Below are 21,130 nucleotides of genomic sequence, written 5' to 3' on the forward strand. Positions count from 1 at the left end.
TGATGATATCGTGAACAGCAGGCAAAAGTCACTCACAAGAACTGGGGCACTTACAGTAAGGGAGACAGTTTCTGTGCCAGTCTGGCAATATGTTTTAAACACTCTTTTGGTGGTTCTTCAAGATCACTTCTATTCTCTTCAGAATCCAGTTTCATAAACTCCCACTCAGTGGCTGGAAAATCAATCTGAAATAAAAATATGGTTTGCAATGTATTGAATGCCTGAAAATACATTATTAATTTAATAATCTCTATCTCAGATTTGTAGAAACTAAAGTAAAAGAAAATTTCTGTTTTTTTTTTTGTTTTTAGTTTTATTAGGTAGAATTATTATAGTTTGACTGACATATACATTATAGTGCATGTAAATACATATAGACAATAAAATATTCAGATCTGGTCATCCAAACTTCTAATTCACATTTCCTTATACATCTGAATATTGGCTCCTTGTGTGTCATTTATTCATTGCTTCACTTCCTCCCACAGCCTTCCCCATTCACACTTGGCCACCATGGCTCCCACTATGATTTGGAATTCCTTGAAGTAGGCTGCTGTGAATGTCCCTAGTGTCCATGTCCCACAACCGTGGTGACAAGGTGTCCACGGGCTTGCTCAGGCCCCCATGATTCTGTCAGTTTGCTCAAAGAACTGCAACCTCAACTGCGGATGTAGTTTGGATATTATAAGGCACCCAAACATTAGATCGTAAGTTCAACAGCAGTTCAAGGGAAGGAAGGATGCCTACCGACTGGAAGGCAGTTGCTGTGAGTCTCAGGGAAGGAGCTGAGAAAGAGGGACCCATATGGTGGTCAGGAGTGAAGAAAAAAAGAACCCATGGTACATTAGGACACAAAATGTACTGTGTTCTAAGGATCAGGTATCAATAATAAGACTTTGCCTCTCCCAACATCACTGATAATGGAGGATAAGGCAGGCAACGAAATGTTAGGTAAAGTAAAATACTTTGTATAGATAAGTATGGTTTCAAGAAAAGGACTGCTTACATAAAAGGAAAAACCGAGCATTGTGGTATCTGGATTCTAATAAGCAGACCAAAGTGCTAAGTTTAGAAATACCTATAGGTTTGGTTATTGCAGTGATTAGAGGTATGGACACATCATTAATGTAACAAATTATATTCCAGGTACTGTGCTAGATTCTGGGGATCAAACACTGTCAATGTCCTCAGAAATCAAGAAGTCAATGGAAAGAAGTCATTGAGAAAGAAACAGAACGTGGTAAATGTGTTGATAAAAATCTTACTGGTCATTATGTGAAGACAGAGGAAGAGCACTTCATCCTGCTTGGAGTGGAAAGAGAGGAGAGGGTAAGGGAGAGATTCCTAGAGGAGGGTCTGTGGATCTTAAAAAGTGAATATTAATACAGACACTAAGCCCGAGGGGTGGGCAGTGGGAGATGGGAAGACTGTAGACACATGGCAGGCAGGGAACAGTATTCAGAAACGCACGTGGGCAAAAGCAGGACAGCACGTGTCAGAAACTACAATCTTTTCAATGCTGCTGGAGCCTGAAGTGTCAGACAAGGAGCGGCAAGAGAAACAACGAGAGGGGGCTGCACTTTAGGGCTTGTCCTTCATTCTCCAGGTGGTGCTGAGTTACAAGGAGCGTACGCAGGAGAGTGGCAGTTCCAATTTACTTTTTAGAAGAGTCACACTGGTGGATTTGGGGTTGGAGAATGACAAAACTTAAGACGAGAAAAAGCTAAACTATTGTAAAGGAAGACAGAACTGCTGAACGAGGGCAGATGAGGTGGGGAATTGTGAGGACAGACCTGAGGAACATACAGGAGAGAAGCTGGCAGAATACAGTGTGGACCAAACACGACTAGAGAGAAAGAAGGAGGAGACAAGTCAAACAGGTGTATGTGGGGGCATGAACAGACATAAATAATTTAGGGGGTGAAAGCAATTTTGAGAGGATGGTGAGTTCCGTTTGGGATGTTTTGTCTTTGAAGCAGTCTCCAGGATATCCGGGTGAGAATCTAAGCAGGCACGTGCCTGTATTTGTCTGAAGCTTGTGGTGTAAATGAGTCTGAACTAAAGATACAGACTTAGAAGTGAATCTGCAAAATACTGTGAATTAAATCTTAGAAATGAATGAGACCCAGCAATTCCACTGCTGAGTATTTACCCAAGATAAATGAAACATATGTTCACACACAAAGTAGCATATGAATGTTCATAGCAGCACTATTCTTAATAGCCAAAAGGTGGAAACGATCTAAATGTATTCTGACTAACGAGTGGATAAAGTGTGGTATAGCCATACAATATATTACTCAACAATAAAAAAGAAATGAATTCTGATATATGCTACTACGTGGATGAATTCTGAAACATTATGCTCAGTGAAAGAGTCAACTGCAAAAGAACACATATTGTATGATTACACTCACACAAAATGTGCAGAATAAGTGAATCTATAGAGACAGAAAGTATATTAATAGTTGCTTAGAGTTGCAGAATACCTAAAAGTTATGGGATTTCTTTCTTTTTTGGGGGGGATTTCTTTATGAAGTAATGAAAATGCTCTAAAATTGACACTGGTGAGAGATGCATGTATCTGTGAAAATACTAAAAAACAATGAACTACACACTGTAAATGTGAGGACTGTATGGTATGTGACTTATATTTCAATAAAATGTTAAAAAGAAATTCTTTCAGGGAGAATAAATCTGAGAATAGCAATGGGCAGTAGGTGTAATCCTCGAGAACTATCAATAGTGAGGACAAGCAGAAGAAGGGGAGCCTGGGAAGAAGACAGAGAAAGGATAACGGGAGAATGTGAAGAGAAAGATGAGCGCAGTAACAGCAAAGCCAGGGGAGAGGTTTGTGGGGAAGAGACAGCACCAGAAACTGCAGAGAGAGGGCCAGTATGAAGGGGACTGAAAGTCACCACTGGATTTGGCAACTAGGAAATAGTGGCTTACCTGACAGCAGTTCAGTGTGGTGAGGACAAATAAACCAGAATACAGTGAATTCAGACGTCAACGGGAAGGTGAAGAAGTAGAGAAGCATAAAATAGAACAAGAGCAACATTAACTAAGATAACTCTGCTCATAGTGCTTGAACGGTGATGGAGTCATTCTCTCAGGCTGCAGATGAGGAGAGGCAGGAAGCTGAGGGAGACCCAGATGATGGAGTCATATAATAATCTGTCTCCGAGTCTGAACTCACATCTGCTTTGCTCTATCCACTGCCTCCAGTCAGCAGCATAGAACTTGGAAAGAAAAAATGACTGACTTGAAGAAATCAAGTTCTGTGACATAACATATCCCTTACCACACTGGGGTAGCAATAGTGGGGTAGTAACTGTCAATCTAACACAGGCAATCAGGGAAGTACTGACCTGAAAGAAGTCGGAGAGGCCTAGCACAATCCTTTCATTGTACGGAGGTGAAAACTGAAGGGCAGGTGACTTGTTCACGGTCATAAATTTTACTGTTTAAGAGCTAAAGCTAGATTCCAGATTTCCTCTCTCTCAGCTTGATGTCTTTCCCTGAGACCCGTACTGACTCCTTAACACAAACACTGGTTGCAGAACTTGCTTCTAATTTCCTCACCATCTCATAACCTTTAGGTTGAAAATTCTGCTCTAAATTTAGCTGTATGTAATTAGACTGATACTGGTTATTAAGGATTTTAACTTTAATACCTTAATAACTCTTACTACTTTGTATATTTCATCATCAATTAAAAATATTCTGAGAAGTTTCCCTCTCTGTCTATACCATTTGAAATTATTTTGTAAAAATAGGCTAACTTAACATTTCTGCATACTGGTGAATGATTTCCACGTTCCCTCCTTTTTTTATAAGATAAATTCTGTCATGCCTCCAGGTCCCTACTTGGAAATCTATGCTGCTGTTGAATACTTGAAACTTGCCTTCAGATTCCAGTTGCCAGGATCTGTGTTCATAAAGCAGCTGCTCTCCTCGTCTGAGAAGAATCAAGGAGAGTTTCATCTGATAGCTTCCCTAACATCTCCCATCCTACCACTGCCGCTAACGACCCTGATAATCATAAATTCATATCCACAAAGCTCTGGTAATAGTCAGACTTGGAAGATTTTTGTTAAGTTCAGGTGTTTTGGATCTGGTGAGAAACAGTCTGATAAAAAGCGCCTATATCTTCTTAAAGAAAGTGAGTTGTCCTGTTACAAGGAAACACCTGCCAATCAGTAAGCCATCACATGCGGAGTGTCTATGATGCTGTGCCAAGGTCCAACCTGAACAACCATTCTTTTTTATCATCACGTCCACTGATCAGAAGTGAACTTTCGGCTACAGTCTGGGGGCAGAGGGCAGGGGAGGACTTCCTCCCATCTTTGGAGTGAAAGTCACATTTTTATTAGTGTTATTTTTCTCTTCCATTTTTAACATCTTGCTGTCCATTTTGCTAAACTTTGTCTCTCACATCACTAAACCGTAATCTGAAGATTTTATGAACCTAGAGACTCCACTAGCTTCCTCTAGTGCAGTACTCCTCACCTGAGGGCAATTTTATTGCGAGAGGTCATCTGACAATATCTGGAGGCATTTGTGACTGTCAGAACTGGGGAGGTGCTACTGGCCTCAAGTGGGTGAAAGCCAGCAACGCTGCCGAAGATCCCACAATGCGCAGGCCAGCCCCCACGACAAAGAACTGTCCCCTGCAAAATGCCTGTAGTGCCAGGGTTGGAAAATCTGTTCGAGAGTGTGCTGCTCGGGTTTTCTAGGGAGATGGAAAGTCCATATTCCCTGCACTTCCATGTATGGGCCTGGCCATGCTTCAGGGATCTGATGAATATGATCACTTAAAATCATGAAAGAGTGAGGAGAGTGAGAAAAAAATCCTCTCAGCAGAAAGGACCAAAGCCTGGAATCATTAACCGCCTTTTACTCACGATCACAAACTGCAGCAAGCAGAGAGCCTCTAAGAGAAAAGAAGGTATGATAGATGGATTTTGTTTGCAGTTTCTTCCTAACTATCCAGCTAATTGCTAGTCATTTCGGAAACATACAACAAAAGGGATTTTAAGGAAACATGACACAGTGCAGAGGCAGGTGTATACACACTAATGACTGTTTTAAGACAATGGAAAGAAAAATGAATACGTATAATGAGTAGACTCATGGCAACACTCCATCCCCCTCCTTCATGACTGTGTTTGATGGAGAATGGCTTGAAATTGCTATTATAAAAGTTGGGAGAGAAGAGCCTTGAGAATACTGAATGCAAAATAAAAGCAGAGAGGTTTCACAAATCCCAGCAGGCTGCAGAAAGAGAAGACTATTAAAAAATGTGTGATCCTGGAAGAAAATTGTTTCTGTAATTGACAGCAGGCTACTTATCAACCAATACTTGCTGCGTGTACTTTCATCTCATAGCCTGCCACTTACCTGCAGGGTCACTGGCGATGGCTGGCTTATATCCCACACTCCTGGAGCTATCATTTCTATGGGAGGCTCACGCTGTAATGTCATGCTGAACAGCACAGATCCGGGAATGAATCTGCTGCAAAAGACAACACATACAGACAAACAGACAGAAGTCATTTCCAGAGGGATGCTATTATTATCTATAATTTTTTGAATAAACATAATCAGCTATTTCAGTAGCTTCATTCAGTAGCTAGAAGAGAAACACAATATTCCATAAGCCTAGGTACTGATTAACGGCTCATTTCTAATACACCACACGCGTGGCTATGTTCATAGGCGCCTACGTTTATTTCCACATGAGAAAATTGTCTCCACGATGGTTTCTAACAAGTAGCATTTATTCTTAGTTTCCAACAGCGCTGATTACAAGATGGGACTAAGAATCTCAGATTTATACTCTTGGAATACAACTCCCTTAAATCAATGAAGATGTTAACTCTTAACATTTTTTGCTCCATCAAGTGACTAAATTCCCTGGGCATCTTTAAAGACATGAGCTCTAAATTTATAGAAGGAAAAGATTTAAATTAGCATATGATTTGCAGAATCAAAATAGTTGTGGGACTTCATGGAGGAAATGGTTCTTTATGCACAAATAGAAAGATTATTCATATTCTGAATATTTAAAAATATGTTATAAATTACCATAGTTTATGAAAGTAAATACAGGAAAGACTTCAGACAGGAAGAATTCACGGATAGTTTTAACAGTTTCAGTAACATCCAAATCCACAGATCCTTATAGGAATTTAAGAAGAAGTTATACCTGGCTTGTATATACATTATTGGTAAAATGTTCCAATGATCACTGAGAACAGTCTTTGATTATAATATACCAAATTAAAACCATAGAACTTAAAGTCAACAAAATTAAAGTTCATAAAGAACTTTATTACCTGAGTCTTTTTGAAAATAATTTACAATTCTACCTCGCCATTTAACACACAGATATACAAAATATGAAGAAAAAATCCAACTAATAAAGCTTTTTAAACCCTTAGCCTCCTGAGGCCTGCCTTTTTTATATTTCATATCTAGAGATATTGTTAGAAAGGATCTGCCCAAAGGAGTATAATTTCAAACATTACTGGGCAGATATTTTTATATGATCTAAGAATAATCTTTTAGCAGGATGAATTTAGAGTCTTTTTTCCCCCTTTGTTCTATTCCTCCCTCATCTGGACAAACTTGTTGTTGGTTTTTTTTTTTTTTTTTTAAGTATAACACTACTAGGGGCCAGAATTATTAGCAAGCTAGAAGTTAACTCAATGGGGTAAAGATTAGAACTGTGATTTTTCTCTTTTGCCTTTCAGAGTACATAACCTTTCCCCAAATGGTCTGAAGCATCCATCTCTTGGGAGAAGCTCTGGATTAGCTTCAGCCAGAATGCAGAAAAGAGAAGGTCGAACACTAAGCTGGGAAGGCTGACACGTTCATGTTCTCCGTGGCGTTTACAGAAAATATTCCTGTTCACGGTAAAGAGTTAACAGGGGTGCGGAAGGTGATGTGGCACACTGGATGGAGAATGGGGCAAAAGAAAAAGCCACCACTTTCTGGCAATTTGGGATGGCGGAAGCAGAAGACACAGAGTGAATGTGGTACACAGAGGTATCCCAGTTTCGCCCTCTTCTGCCTTTGGAAGGCAGACGGAGAGGAGTGTTAGAAGCGTGAGTACAGCACAGTGCTGAAGGCTGGGGGGCGGGGGGTGCTCCATTTTGTCCTCCATGTTTCGGATCCTGAAAGAACATCACCTCTTGAGCTGCTCCTGTACCAACCTGTGGCGTGACTTTAAACTTGAGGCCATGTGGTATACAGGCAAAAGGAACTCCTATCTTTAGCTTTATTGGGTCTTCTTTGGCTTCTGTACAGAAGAGATGGGATCTAGAAAAAGCTGTGAAAAAGAAACCCCTGTGAGGGGGTTTTTATAAAGGAGGTCACAGGGTGGGGACAAAAGGCCTCTGTAATAAGGGCATCCGATAGGACCATCTGAGCTGAGGTCAACTGGGAGTCCCAGGTAAACCTCAGATGGGTCTACAGTGCCTGCGAGAGCCCGAGTCAGAGAGTGTCAGTAAGCCCCGGATTAAGGCGGGAGAGCACCCACCACAAGCTACACTAGCTGTAACAAAAAGCCAGCAGCTTAAAAAGTGCCTTTGATTTGGATATCATAAATCACCAGGCCAAATAATCTATTTCTTTTCTTCCTGTGTATCCAGATACCCTCTTAAGAAGAGAATTAGGGTGTCAGGAAGCTATCTGAGTGACTGAGTGTTTTTACTGCATTATTCTATAAGGACTATTTAACTTATTGAATTGACTAATTTTTTGTAATTGATGAAAAGTTTTTTCCTCATTAGTTGCAGGGTGGGAGCTCATGAAGAAAAGTGTGATATATTAATTGCGTTTTTTCTTCACATCTAAGTTGTGTAATGAATCATATTTATGGCCTTACTATATTTATATGGCTTGGCCATATTTCACTCTGAAAATCTGAGTGATCCAAGTTGATTCCTGCAAAGAATGAAGGGACTCAAGAATAAGTGTCAGTATGTGCCATTCCTCTCCTTGGATGGAGTCTGGATTAACAGTCACCCTGGCCTTAACCCTGAGGCAGACAGGGAGAATGAAGTCAGAACTCATGATTCAAGTATGTGTACGAAGGGGTATATCAAACAACAGGGCACAGAGAGCAGGAACTTGTAGCTGTCCAACTGAGGTTGATGTAATATATACTTTAAGGCAATTCAGGGAGAAATTGGCACTTTCTTTGGGTTATCTACGTGTTTGATATTAGTTAATTTATATTCTGATGATGGAATATATTCAAGCATCTTTTTAGACATTGCAAGCATGGTAGAGGAAATAAATTTCCACAGACTTCTCTGAAGAGAAAAATGAGAGGACGAGGAAGATGATTAGAAGAATTAAGATGTTCAAAGAATGCATCAAAAAGTGTTGGTGGTCTCAGAAAGAGGATGAAAATGGAAAACTTTTAACACTAGGTTGGTGGGGCTCACCAGTAGTTTTAAAATTACAATCCTGTGAAAGGTTTATTAAATCAGTTAAAATTAAATGGAAAAAAAACATGATGAAGGCAAAACATACAGGAAACAGTTTCCTGTCGTGGGAAAGAGCAGCAGACTTTATATAGAGACATCTGAATCCTACGGTCATTAACGAGCCCAACTTGGCTTACCTTCTTCGAGCTCCCTGCACAAAATTAGTGGTTTTCAAGTTTCATATTTGTTTTCATACGGCTTGGTGGTTGGGGGAGCAGACTTCAGAAAGGTACAGAGGAGATGGCAAACAGGTTGGACTCGAGAATTTCAACACCCCACCCACCCCAGCCAACAACATGTAACTGCTCTTACACATGGAGTTTTTGAGTAAACTGTCATTAAAGAAAAGGACCACAATGATAAATTTAACATTTCTATCTTTAAGATCCTTTTAACTTCAATATTGTACAAATTCCTACGCTTAGAAAAACCAAACCAAAATCTATGGCACCAGGAAAACAGATGGGCTGGTTTACCCACTCTGGGCTCCTGTTTCCCCACGTAATAAAAAAAAAAAGAGTGGTTTGAATAAAACAATTATTGTCATTTTGGGCTATATGATTCTGTGCATCCATAGCTTGATATTCTGGAGCCAAGAATACAGAAAGTTTCCAAACTGAGCAGCTGGCACTTTCAGAAAATCTGATATTATTAAACTCTGAGACTCTGACTCTCATTGGTCTAACAGGCTTCACACCCAAGAGAAGAGCCCAGGTAAGGCTGAGACAGGAGCCCCTTGCATGGTGGTGAGGTTTTCAGTGTGGTCACAGAGCAGCGCGTGGCACTAAGGGCAAGAAGGGAGACAGCCTGAGGGAGTAACGCGTGGAGTGGGGAGGAGTCAGCCTTTCATTCTGGTTCCTCTTATATTCCTAAGTAGCCCAGTGACCTCTAACAAGTCTCTTAACCTTCCTTCATCATTCACATGTAAATGAGATATTTGAATTAGTTGAGCTCTGAGGGTCTTTCTTATACAGAGAGGAAGAATGATAAGGAATTTTCATCCAGAACTTTTTTATTATTTGATTTTAAGGATATATCCAAAATGATAATTTATAGTGGGGTTAGAGTTGGTTCCTCAGGCAACAGTCTAAGGAATAAGATTTACTTAGGCCTCTTCTGAAATTCCGTAAAAGATTCTAATTTTCCTGGGCTTTAACGCATATCCAGAGTTTTGAAAATACTGGTGCCTGGGCCCCACCACAGACCAGATAAATTAGAATTTTGGGGGGCACTTGGGTTTTGGGTTTTTTAAAAATCTCCCCAGGAGATTTTATTGCTCAATCAGGGTTGAGAATCTCTGTGTTGAAGGAGTTTATCACAACTTAGAAATGCTAAGTAACTACCACGCAATTTTTCTGAATTTAAGTAGACTTTAAGTAGGGAAGGTAGCTCATAGGAATTGTTGAGGGAAGAATAACTTCATTGCTGCAGTATGGAACACCGAATATAGAACACCAAACACAGAATACAGAAGCAATAGAAGTCTTGTCTGCAAAGGAGAGGATTACAAAACTTCTGTGGGCAAAATTTTACCTTTGTACTTGAAACATATTTTTTATAGGACTGAAGGTGATTTTGTGTGCTTGAAAATGTCAGTTTATTTTTATTTGTAGACACTCTTGATGCAGCCATAACTAATATATCTGAGTTTAATCTCCATTGATTCTCCTGAAACCCACTTCTGGAAGCCACAAAGAGATAGGAAACCCTTAATTCTGCTTATTTTCAGGTTGTATGTTGGAAAAAAAAAAAAAGACATAAATGCTTATTACAACTCCACATGGCTAGGTATGAGCAATTCAAATTGTAATGAATGACAGATTCAATACCAAAAGTTTATGGGCAGGGGTCATTCCGAGAAAGGAAATGAAATTAAATGGCTTATTTGCTGTGATCTGGAAATACCTACATCAAATAAATTGGATTAGAATCCTTGTAACTCAGAGCAATGAGCATCGTGGGAGTTACTATATCTCCCCAGTGGACTGACATGATGGATTTCTTATGTCTTAAAAAGATCTGGATTTCTTTAAGTTGTTTATCCCAGGAGAGAGGGAGATTTTCTGATTTTCATAGGAAATGGTCTTTTGGAAATATACTTACAAATGCTTATTGGCGTGCTCTTTGAAGTAAGTTGTGTGATGGCTTATCATCCATAATTTTGCCACTTTCCCTGAGGAAAAACCTCACTGAGTATCAGTCCCAGAAGGCATTACTTAAAGATGCCTATTGTCTGTGATCACTCACATATAAAATGCTTACCAGTAGTAAGTGATACGTGACAGAACAACATGGAGGCAGTATTTTACTATCATAACCATGTAGAAAAAAGCCTTGAAGATGAGTTTGAAAAAGTATTTCAAACTTTTTATATATTTAATATTTTTTGATTGCCTGTTATGTGCAAAGTAGCGTGTTAGATGATAGAAGGGAATAAAATGGATTAAATGTGTTTTCAGTGAAGGCTAGAAATATAGTCTACAAACATGCTAGATCTTACAAATACTGCAGTTGAAACTTAAAAGAAACTCACTCATGAGAAGGAAGGGCACCTGCATAGCTGCTCCTGGGGAGGAAGTAATGAAAGTTCTTAGCCCACAAATCAGATTTCTGAAATATCTGCTAACAGCAGTTGGTACTCCTTTTTAGGGCTAAACTGCTTCTTATAGATGTTTGAAATTTTATTTCATTCTAAATCTCCTATAGAGATTGATTTTTTTCCAATTCAATTTAGTAAACAAACCTGTACTGATTGCCTGTTTATAAGAGCTACCATATTAGATGACAGAATTACAAAGAAAATATGTTCCCTGTCCTCACGAAACATACACGTGGAAACTGGCTATAACATGAAAACAAATAAAAGAGCAACACACACACACACGTCAGAATTAATCCAATAAAAATGATGTTTAAAAATTATCACAGTTGCTTTGGATAATATTTATTTATATTGACTAAATGTGGGAACTAAAAGCTGAGGAAGAATTTTCTTAACATTCTTATATTATCAAATCTTTCTAAACGAGAAGGGATAGAAACATTCTTTATAATAATATGATATTAAAATGAAATTATAACCTAGCTTCTAGTTTTCCAAAGGTCCTGTATTTCACAATTTGTTTCTAAAGCAAGTCTTGCCATGTGAAAATAACTAAGTTGATTCATTTAAAATATATTTTCCTTAATAATATAGAAAATTATGTAATTGACTTTATTAAATACCCTAAGTATTAGTAATTCCAAATCCTTACAGTTAAACCAGAAGTTAATTTCTCATTGGCAAATCGTTCTGGTGATGGAATATCTAAACTCATATTTGGCTTACTTTTCTGAAAAATACCATCTTAAAGTTAACATATACTTCTTCTTGGCAATAAAAGGTCAGTCAACCAATTCCCCTGAATAATTTTACTTTAGCCAGAATTCCATGACTTACATTGTTTTTAAATGACAGCACTGATCTAAATCATTTTGAATTAGTAATTACAGAGAAATTGGCTGGTCGGAGAAAGAAAAGAAATTGAGATTGGCCATGCTGATACCTTTTCATTGTAAATGAGCCAGTTGACAAGCTGAACATGAGGCCTGTTTCTAAGGCCATTTCTATATTTTGCTTTTCAGTCTCGCTTTCAATAGTCATGATTTATATTGAGCTACCTCTATTTTAGAATAAAATGTCTTCTTGATTTTCTTATTATGCCATATACTGCACAATATCTAGTTCTAAGGAGGTTTTATTAAGATGGGAATTTTATTATAATCACAAATGATATACTTACTGTTTTGGAAACAGTGGAAGACAAGTCCAGGCCAATAAATCTGCACTGTTGTTTGCACAGGTAATTCCAAACAGTTTTATAGTGAGCATGGATTCCCTTGGAAGTGACTTTATTTCAAGAGGAAAGTTGATCCTTAAAATAAAGAAGTAGATTACCTAACCAGTTACAATGATGTTTTCATGAATATTTCCTTGTAATAAAATGTCATACAACAAAAATATTTTGACTATTTGAATTGAGGCATCCTCTTTTCTGTTTAATCTTGTAAAAGTAGAAATATAGTAGAAGTACACAGAATAATGACACTGGTTAATCAATAGGGACTGCTAAAATTTTGATATGTAAGCTTATTTTTTAAAACTACAATAACTTGAGCACTTACGGTTTATAAGCACAAAAGAAAGAATGATTAACACTGTCTTAGGGACTAGGAGGAGGGCAGGAAATAACTCATAATGGATCTTGAAGAGTAAATGGCTACAATCAGACTGAGATTTGGAAAAGAATATTTCAAGAAAAGTGCATAGACAAGGTCATATATGCATGAAAAGATTAAGTGTAGCTAAGGACTGGTGGGTGGCTCATTGTGGCTAGAACAAGGAATATAATTAAGTTGGTATGGAAGGTCATAGAGGATGCAATTAGAAAGACAGGTGGTGGCAAGAATGCTTAAGGACTCTGCATGCCAGGCAAAAGAATTTGAGATTTTTCCTAATGGCAAAAGGAAACATTTCAATGAGAGAGTATAGAGAGTTGTTTATAATTTTAAATGTGGGCTATTCTGGGTGATGATGAGATTTCAGGAGTTTGGGGGCTGGCGGCTGAGATACCATTCCTAGATACATCAAGGTGAAGAAACTTCAAACTCAGCCCCTGGATTGATTGTAGATATGGGCCAAAAAAGTGGCTAAGGAGAAACACAGGATTGTTAACAGTGGGAAAAACCTGAATTTGGGCATTGAATCCATCAATATATGTAAGAATATCTAGAAGGTTATAAATGATACTCTAAGACTGGAAGGGGTACAGTTGGGAGGGGTAAGTGCCTAAGGAGAAACACCTTTTGGCAGAAAGTCGAGAGTGTAATCTGAGGTCCCTAAGGATGAGAGGGAGAAGGGTACTTTTCTTCTCTTCATTGAGTCATCTTGGTTATATAGAAATGATCAGGTTCTATTATAAGAATCTCAAGAGAAGTATGGTGTTTAGCAGAGATCTATTTATGAGACAAGGAGATATTTTTCAAGAGGTTAAGATGGGGGAATATGTTTAGTAGAAGATGAGAATGCTATGGAGAAATGGGAAAATTGGAACAGAGATTAGCAGATAAGGGAAGATTTGTGGGAACTGACTTTCACCAAGAAAGGGGAAGAAGAAAGAGGAAAGTGACTGGAAGAGCAAGTGGGCAGCTTGCACTGGATGATAGCTGATGTTGTTAGGCATGAGGAGTTTGAATAGAATTCACTGGCCTTGTAATTCCCAGCTGAACTTTGAAGTCAAGTTGTTTGAGTAGCAGGTGATGCTTAGAGCACTGATCATGACCAAAGCCTATCATCCAGTTGGAAAGTGCCGGCTGAGGTTGGCCCAGTTGAGGCCTCAGGCAATACTGAGTCTCTTCTCATACTAGAAGTTGGCTATCTTATCTGGATACTGGAAGCAGTCCTTACTGTGGGTGTAAAATAAGACTGGTGACCCCCTTTTGTGATTGGCTAGGCAGTACAACCTCAGGAATAAGGAGGAGTTAATTCAGCCCTGCGACCGTAACTGATTTTGAGGAGTACACATCTCTTTCCTCAATGTGCTGTTCTCTGAGATGAAAAGGGTCCAAATCCAGGTGGTAATAAAGCTTCTAACAAGAGGAAAGACAGAAGAGCTATTTTAGAGGTAAAATGGATAACTAATATTTGACTGACAGCATATTAGTGGAATATGACTATGAAGATTAAAAGATAGAGTCTAGGTTTCTAGGTTATGTTGTAGTGGGTAACTTTAGCTGATAGAAAACAGAAGAGGAAGTTGGGGGAGGGTTAATAAGTGCAGTTGAGGGCATGAGGTCATTAAGTTAATAATAATTCATAGATGTCAATAGGTAAGCAATGTGTGAAGAAGACAAATTCAGAGGTCTGGATCTGCATATATCTGCATTCAAACATTGGCTCTGTGACTATTAGGATGTTCTTACTTGAGGAGTACATTTAACCTTTTTAAGCCTTGTTTTTCTTGTCCATAAAATGGAACAAATATTACATTACACAACACGTGGCAAATGGTAGGTTGTATATCAGCATTATATTCATTATTCAATCAACAGTGTAATAACTTATATTAGCCATTGTGGACAGATGAAATATAATTCTAGTTAAAAGTAGGGAAGGGAAATAGAGGAAAGACTAGTGTGAAGATGATTTATTTTTCTAGATAAGCAAAATTTAGATTAAAAAATTAAATTATTATACATTCAGATATCTAAAAACTAAAAGTCTTTATTTTCTTTCATATTCTTTCATAGGGATAATATTCATTCAATGTAATGTGGACATATTTCTCAGCTTAAAAGAAACTCTGAAACTCAACATAAAATGTTGATGATCCTGTGGAATGCACAGTAATTTCTTGAATGGTCTCTCTTTTACCTGTAATTGACTTTCAATTCAGTTTTCATATTTCTGGGCTAGGATGGAAGCTATAATTTCACTTTATTTCTCACATAATCTAGAATTCTTTTTCTCACTGAGTCTGGTTTCTTCATGTATAACTTCCCTATTAATGAGCTTTTCATATCAAGAATGACAAAAAATTCGATAAGTTACAGTGGATGGTTACTGCCAATCTCCATCTTGTCATTTTTATTAATAAAAATAAATTCTTCTAGGGTAAGAATACATGCTTTCTAAATATTTATTCATTTCTTGAATACATACGGATTTCTAAAGCCAAAATAATTTCACATTCACTGAGAAATCTTTTTTATTAACTTCTACATGGCTATTGAAAAATCAAAGGAATGAATTTTTAGACAAGAAAAAGAAACATGCTTTAAGAGACAATTCGATAAGTGAAGTTAGATTGCTTCTTTATATGCAAGCAGCTGGCACAGAACTCAAGTTTTAACCATATGTTTGCCTTACTCTACTATTTAAAAGTAAGTAAACACTAAAATTTCTCAAACGTTCTTTTCTTCTCTATGAGATAGCTTTCCTAAAATCAAAATAAGTTTTTGAGAGTGAAAATAGGAGATTTAAAAAGTCACATTGTATAGAACTCATTTATAGATCACTGTATGGATTTTGACTTTCGTCTGAGTGAAGGATTTCAGGATTATAAAACAGAAGAATGACGTGGCCTGACTTACATTTTAAAAGAGATTACTTTAGCTGCTGTGTGAGAAGGATTATAAAGGCAAGAGAAGTGGGGTGACTATTACAAGTCTACTGCAGTAACATAGGGGAGATGGTACTGGCCTAGGGCAATGAAAGTGATGAGGAGTAATATTCTGGAAATATTTTGGGGAGAAATCCTATAGGAGGCCCTGAAGATGGGGTCTGAGAGAAGGAAATTCGGGCTAAGGATTGACCTGAACAATCAAAATTGGAAATGATCACCCAGAGTGGCCATCCAGGGGTAGAAAAGGTTTGGAGTATAAGATCAAGAGTTCAGTTGTAGGAATGTTGAGTATATAACTGTGAAGTTTGTGACTGATGCCTGGGTTGGTGATATAAATTTGGCATATGGATGGCATTTAAAGCTATGTGAATTTAAGAGAAGACTAAAGGAGCAAGCACAGATACAAACGAGAAGAGGCTTCAGTGGTGAGATGACAGTCCATCTGGGAGAAAAAAAGAGTCTGGAGAATGAATGTCCAGGTAGGGAGAAGGGAAGCTAAAAGGACGTGGAAACCAAGTGGAGAGCATATTTCAAGATGGAGGGTGAGATCAATAGGGCCAAATGCTCCTAATAGATCATGAAAGATGAAGACTGAGAAACATACATTTAGCTATGCAGGTCACTGCTGACTCTAATGGTCAATTTCAGTGGAGCAGAGATGATGAAAGTCCGACTGGAGTATGTTTGAGTAAAGGGAAAAAACTGAAGAAAGTGCAAATAGACAACTCTTCGGGAGGGTTTTGCTGCAGAGCCAAGGAAAAAAAATGGCATGGCTGTTGTTGAAAGAATGGAGTAGAGTTTGTTTTATTTTTAAATTTAAGATGTGAAAACTATTTGTAGAATATAAATACTAAGCCCAAGATTTTATATGTTGTAAGAAATAGTACGAAAATCACAGTCAAAGCCTCAGCTTTGGAGTCAGAGTGGGTCTGAGCACTAGTTCTGCCATTTACTGATTGTGGAACCTGGAGTGAGTTAATTAAGCTTCATAAACATCAATATTCTGACCTACAAAATGGAGATGACAATACCTGCTATTTTTGTTATTAAGTTTAGATGAGAGAATATATTCTGGAGGTGTACTATGATGATTGGAATACAATAAACAGGCAATGAGGGCAGGGCACTGTGTTCCTGACAGACAGGGGACCCCTACCAGAGGCGTGATTTCTCAGTTCGTAGTTAGGGTAAGTAGCTCAGATGCAGAGAGTAGTTGGATGCAGGGACAGAGAGTGGGGCTACCTCCAGAGCGGAAAGTACAGAGACAGGCAGGAGCCAAACTAGACAGCCTTGTGTGCGATGCTAAATTATTTGTATTTTACTTCATGGGAATTGGGGAGCCACTGAAGAATTTAACAGGCAGAACTGATTCTGTGCAATGGAAGGGGATTTTGTAATTGAAGGTCAGGTTTTTGGTCAAAGGAATCAAGAACTTTAACCAAACAAGGGGAGATAAAGGTTGTCACAGTCGATGAAAGGAACCACAAAGTATGTAAGAACAAAAGACCACACGTTATTTCCACCACTGATGGTGGTAACACTAAGAGCGGGATGGATGGCGTCATCTAGCACCATCCTCAGACTTCTCAAAAATTTGGCTCACATATGTTAATAGGGAAGTATAATACTGGGAGTCAAATTATCTCCCAAGAAAGCCAGCCCTTCTGAAAGGGCTGCTGGGGTGTGGCCTGGGGGGTTTTCTTCCACTTGTGGTGGGAAGAAAATTGGCTCTCAGTGGATCAGTGGAGACCCTAGAAAAATGACAGCAGAGCAGTGTCATGGGAACAGCAAGGAAAAGCAGCAGTAATCATGTAAAAGCCACAGACTGGGCCTGCGAGCCCCCTGAGACTCTGAATAAAGTGACTAGGTTGGGGAGAGGGGCAGAGGAGAAGAGGGGAAGCATGGACAGTGCCAATAAGGTACTTTTCCTGCTTGATTTAATAAATCTCTATAAAATAAAGAGGCAGGAGTTGATTACTCCAAATCAGATGATAGTTTACACAATGCATAATAATTACTATCCAAAAATTTGATTGTTGAAACAAATTCTTAATTATCTTTGGTAGGAAAATGGAGATTACATACGTTATTAGGTGATTCCTTTCTTTGTTATATATGGAGCCGACCTCCCTCCAACCCCAAATAGAGGGTATTCCTCTTATCCACAGTCTGCGAATGATTAATAATTCTCCTTTTTCCAATTTCCCTCTTTGAGCAATTCGATAACGTAGAATGAACATTTATCTAGGTTTTTAAATGGACCTTTAATCTGTTGAATTGAAGTCAGTTATCTATTAGCCCCAGCATATTTATCACATCACTGAAAAGAAATCAACTAGAAACACTAAAAAAAAAAAAAAAAAAAAAATACCCTTCACTTAAAAAAAGGGGGAAAAACCTGATCTTAACTAGATAAATGATCTCACCAGAATAAACTTACGTTTCGTTCCAGTTGACCAAGAAAAAAAACAATTTTTTGACTGGAGTATTTCTGTAGTTTCTCACTTGGCATAGCTTCTTTCCAGCATATGAAAGCCAGCAGGAAAAAGAAAATGCTTTATAGCTAAAAAGAAACAACATTGATTCAATAAGCTGAACTCTATAAAGGAACTAGTTTTCTACACGGGTCAATTATTTTTATAGTTAAAAGTCAAATGATAAAGTGTTGTTTGCTTGTACAGAGTGTACTTTAAAAATTACTTTAAGAATTTATGTTCAGTGACATCAGCCAGACTGCAGAATAGGAAGCCCTAGACTTCTTTCCCCTACAGAGACACCAATTCAACAGCAATACATGAATCAATTCTCTTCATGAGAAATCCAGAAACAACATATCAGGCTCTTGTACCCCAGGCAAGTGTGAAACCAGCCACACAGAAATCAGTAGGAAAATTCATGGCACTCATCTCCCAGAGTTCCTCTGCCCCCTGTAGTGCTGTGTGGTCAGGAGGAAACTCCCAAATCTTAGCTTGTCTACGAGGTGGGAGAGAGAAGATTGGAACCTATGTCTAACATTCAGACGTTTTAGGGGGCTGTCCAAAGGACTGGTTTCTGTCTTGCCTGAATCTAGGTGTTGAACAGGAATGGGTACCAGGTTGGGGGCCTCTGAGAACAAAGGTGATGGTCTAAACTAGCACAAACTCACTCACCATTTCCCCCCACCTCAGTGCAAAATGAATAGGAGAAAACCCCCAATTGTTGGCTTCTCCCTTGGGAAAGATTCGGATTGTGATTCCAATGTTCCAGCTTTGGGGGCGGGGCTCTAGGAGGGACGGGTTTCTGTCTCAAAATGCTGACAGGAAACGGTATGTTCTAGATGCCAGGGACCACGGACTTATAAGAACAGTAAAGAGGTTGGGAGGCTTGCTGCCACTCCAGAGGATCTGTAGGACAGCAGACAGAGGCTGACGCAGCTTGATGGCCTCTGCATTGGCAGGGGGAGAGGGGAGCAGGGAGAGCGTAGTGTGCAATCAACATTTTGGCTTTTTCAGGAGGCTGTATGAGGCACCGGTTTATGTCTCACTTAACAGAGCACTGATGGGACCTGGCACACTGGATGGCTGGTAGCAGATGAGAACAAAGCAGAGCTGGGCAGCTAATGGAACACTAAAGAATCTGCAATACCACAGGCTGACATTAGATGAAATAAGAAATTATGAGCTCTTAAAGAAAGAAGCAAAACCTCTCTAACCGTGAATTCACAGACACACAAGTCCAGAGAAGATGCACCTATAGGAAAGGTTTGAAAGGCCCCCGAAATCTCTAGCTGGACTGATAGGTAACATTCTTTCCCTGCATGAAACCAATCCATAAAGACTGGGAGAGGTGGCTGTTTATTTAAACGCTCAAATCCCAACACAAAGTAAAACGAGATATATAAAGAGGAAAACATGCCTCAACAAAAGGAACAAAATATATCTCCAGAAACCAGTCTTAAAGAAATGAACTACTAAAGAAAAAAATATATATTTGCATATGTATATGTACACACACACACACATGCACACACACATGGTCAATAAGCTCAGGAAAATGATGCACGAACAAAGTGAGAGTATCAAGAAAGAGATAAAAAAATATTAAAAAAGAACCACATAGAAATTTTGGAACTGAAGAACACAGTAACTGAATTAAAAAAAAACCAATAGAGAGGTCCAAAAGCAGACTTGATCAAGCAGAAGAAAAAATCAGTGAGCTCAAAGATAGGTATTTGAAGTTATTTTGTCAGAGAAACAACAACAACAAAAAAGATAAAGAAGAGTGAAAAAAGCCTAAAGGACTTATGGGACACAATCAATTGGACAAATATATACTTTATATGAGTCCCAGGTGGAGAGGACTGAGAGAAAGAGGCACAAAGCTGATCAATATGAAAGTATATGAAAGCATATAAAAGCTTGCCAGTAAAGGTAAATATATAGACAAATACAGAATACTGTAATACTGTATGGTGGCACATGAACAACTTTTACTTCTGGTATAGAATTTTAAAGGAAAAAATATAGAAAAACTTTAATTATAAAAATATGTACATATATGAAGACTTAATTTGTGATATCAGTAACATAAACTGTGGTGAGGGGAGAAGAAAAGAGTTTTTGTGTTGTTATTGAAGTAAAGTTCTTATCAGCTTATGACTGGATAAAGAAGTTGTGGTATATTTATACAACGGAATACTACTCAGCCATAAAAAAGAATAAAATAATGCCATTTGCAGCAACATGGATGGACTTAGAGACGGTCATTTTAAGTGAAATAAGCCAGAAAGAGAAAGAAAAATACCATATGATAACACTCATATGTGGAATCTAAAAAAAGAAAAAAAGGAAAAAAAGGATACTAATGAACTCATCTGCAAAACTAAAACAGACTCGCAGACATAGTAAATATTATTATTGGGGGAAAGGGGGTGGGAAGGGATACATTTGGGAGTTTGAGATTTGCAAATGTTAGCCACTATATCTAAAAATAGATTTCAAAAAAGTTTCTTCTACATAGCACAGGGACCTATATTCAATATCTGTACTTATCTGGCTACACAGTTTTTCCATGTGAATTAAAATTAATAAGGATATATTAATAGCTTAAAGATTATGAGAATATTCATTAGACTAGAAATTTGTTCCTCTGTACATCAGCCTCTTAAAATTCTTCACAAAATTAAGAGAGAGGAAAAGCATAAAAGAATCATCCCATGGGTTTTAAATAAATGTATAAGTGAGATAGTATTTTTTTTTTACACACAAAGGTAAAATTTCCTTATTGACTCTATAAAGATGTATTTGCACAGTTCAGTTATTTGCAAAAAATACAGATCAAAATAAAAATTATTTCTCTTTTACCAAAATTGTTTCTTTCAGCTTTTCTTTGAGACACTAAATACAGTACGTACAATAAGTCCATTAGTAAATTACTACTCTCTTATCAACTATAATTGATTTAATCAGTATCCCCTCATAGATTTAA

At 38.1% G+C, this 21,130-nt stretch overlaps 1 protein-coding gene across 6 annotated transcripts in view; it reads right to left on the minus strand.

Annotated features, from left to right (window-relative positions):
• Positions 1-21,130, minus strand: part of PIK3C2G (phosphatidylinositol-4-phosphate 3-kinase catalytic subunit type 2 gamma) — a 266,459-nt gene that overhangs the window by 171,606 nt on the left and 73,723 nt on the right. For 4 of the 6 annotated variants that reach the window (XR_004317065.1, XR_004317067.1, XR_004317066.1 and 1 more), the window contains exons 12-15: positions 18,105-18,227; positions 12,284-12,415; positions 5,404-5,518; positions 55-185 (exon numbers count right to left, since the gene is read on the minus strand). Coding sequence is in view for 3 of the 6 variants with exons in the window: in XM_014565491.2 (XP_014420977.2) it covers positions 55-185; positions 5,404-5,518; positions 12,284-12,415; positions 18,105-18,227 (501 nt within the window). In the remaining 3 variants the exon portion in view is untranslated. The remainder of the gene's footprint in view (positions 1-54; positions 186-5,403; positions 5,519-12,283; positions 12,416-18,104; positions 18,228-21,130) is intronic. The other 2 variants (XM_032472849.1, XM_006192094.3) reach the window with 2 other exon arrangements.

This window comes from Camelus ferus, chromosome 34 (assembly GCF_009834535.1).
Source record: "Camelus ferus isolate YT-003-E chromosome 34, BCGSAC_Cfer_1.0, whole genome shotgun sequence".
In the NCBI taxonomy this organism is placed as follows: domain Eukaryota; kingdom Metazoa; phylum Chordata; class Mammalia; order Artiodactyla; family Camelidae; genus Camelus; species Camelus ferus.